Genomic DNA, 415 nt, shown 5'->3' with positions numbered 1-415 from the left:
CCAGCCCCCTCCCCGTCCTCGCCGAGGGCTCGGCGTGGTCCCCAGCACTGAGGGTCCCCCCTTTTTCCCCCCCAGCACTGCGTGGACGTGGTGCACGTGGCGGGGCGCCGGCCCTTCGGCCAGAACCTCCTCAGCATCTACGCCGACGGGCAGCTGCGGAAGACGGCTCAGCTCCGCTGCCCCTCCCTGCACGAGGTGGGGCACCCCCCGCACCCCGACGGGCCCTCCCCGTGCCGTGGGGCTGGGGGACGAGCATGACTTCTCCTTCTTCTCCTTGTCCTCCTTCTTCTCCTCCTCCTTCTTCTCCTTCTCTTTCTTCTCCTTCTCCTCCTCCTCTTTCTTCTCCTCCTTCTCCTTCTCCTTCTCCTTCCTCCTCCTTCTCCTTTACCTTCTTCTCCTTCACCTTCTTGTACTC

The 415-nt window shown here is 64.6% G+C and overlaps 1 protein-coding gene across 1 annotated transcript in view; it reads left to right on the top strand.

Annotated features, from left to right (window-relative positions):
- Positions 1–75: 75 nt before the first annotated feature.
- LOC103777333 (neurobeachin-like protein 2) overlaps positions 76–415 on the top strand; it is a gene marked incomplete at both ends in the record, with an annotated part of 10,098 nt that continues 9,758 nt past the window's right edge. Inside the window, one exon of the mRNA XM_008944886.1 lies at positions 76–195. Coding sequence (XP_008943134.1) covers positions 76–195 — 120 coding nt within the window. The remainder of the gene's footprint in view (positions 196–415) is intronic.

Source organism: Merops nubicus, unplaced genomic scaffold (assembly GCF_000691845.1).
Source record: "Merops nubicus isolate BGI_N331 unplaced genomic scaffold, ASM69184v1 scaffold25867, whole genome shotgun sequence".
NCBI classification, from domain to species: domain Eukaryota; kingdom Metazoa; phylum Chordata; class Aves; order Coraciiformes; family Meropidae; genus Merops; species Merops nubicus.
Note: the sequence above shows the minus strand (reverse complement) of the source record. Positions and strands in the feature narration are given on the sequence as shown.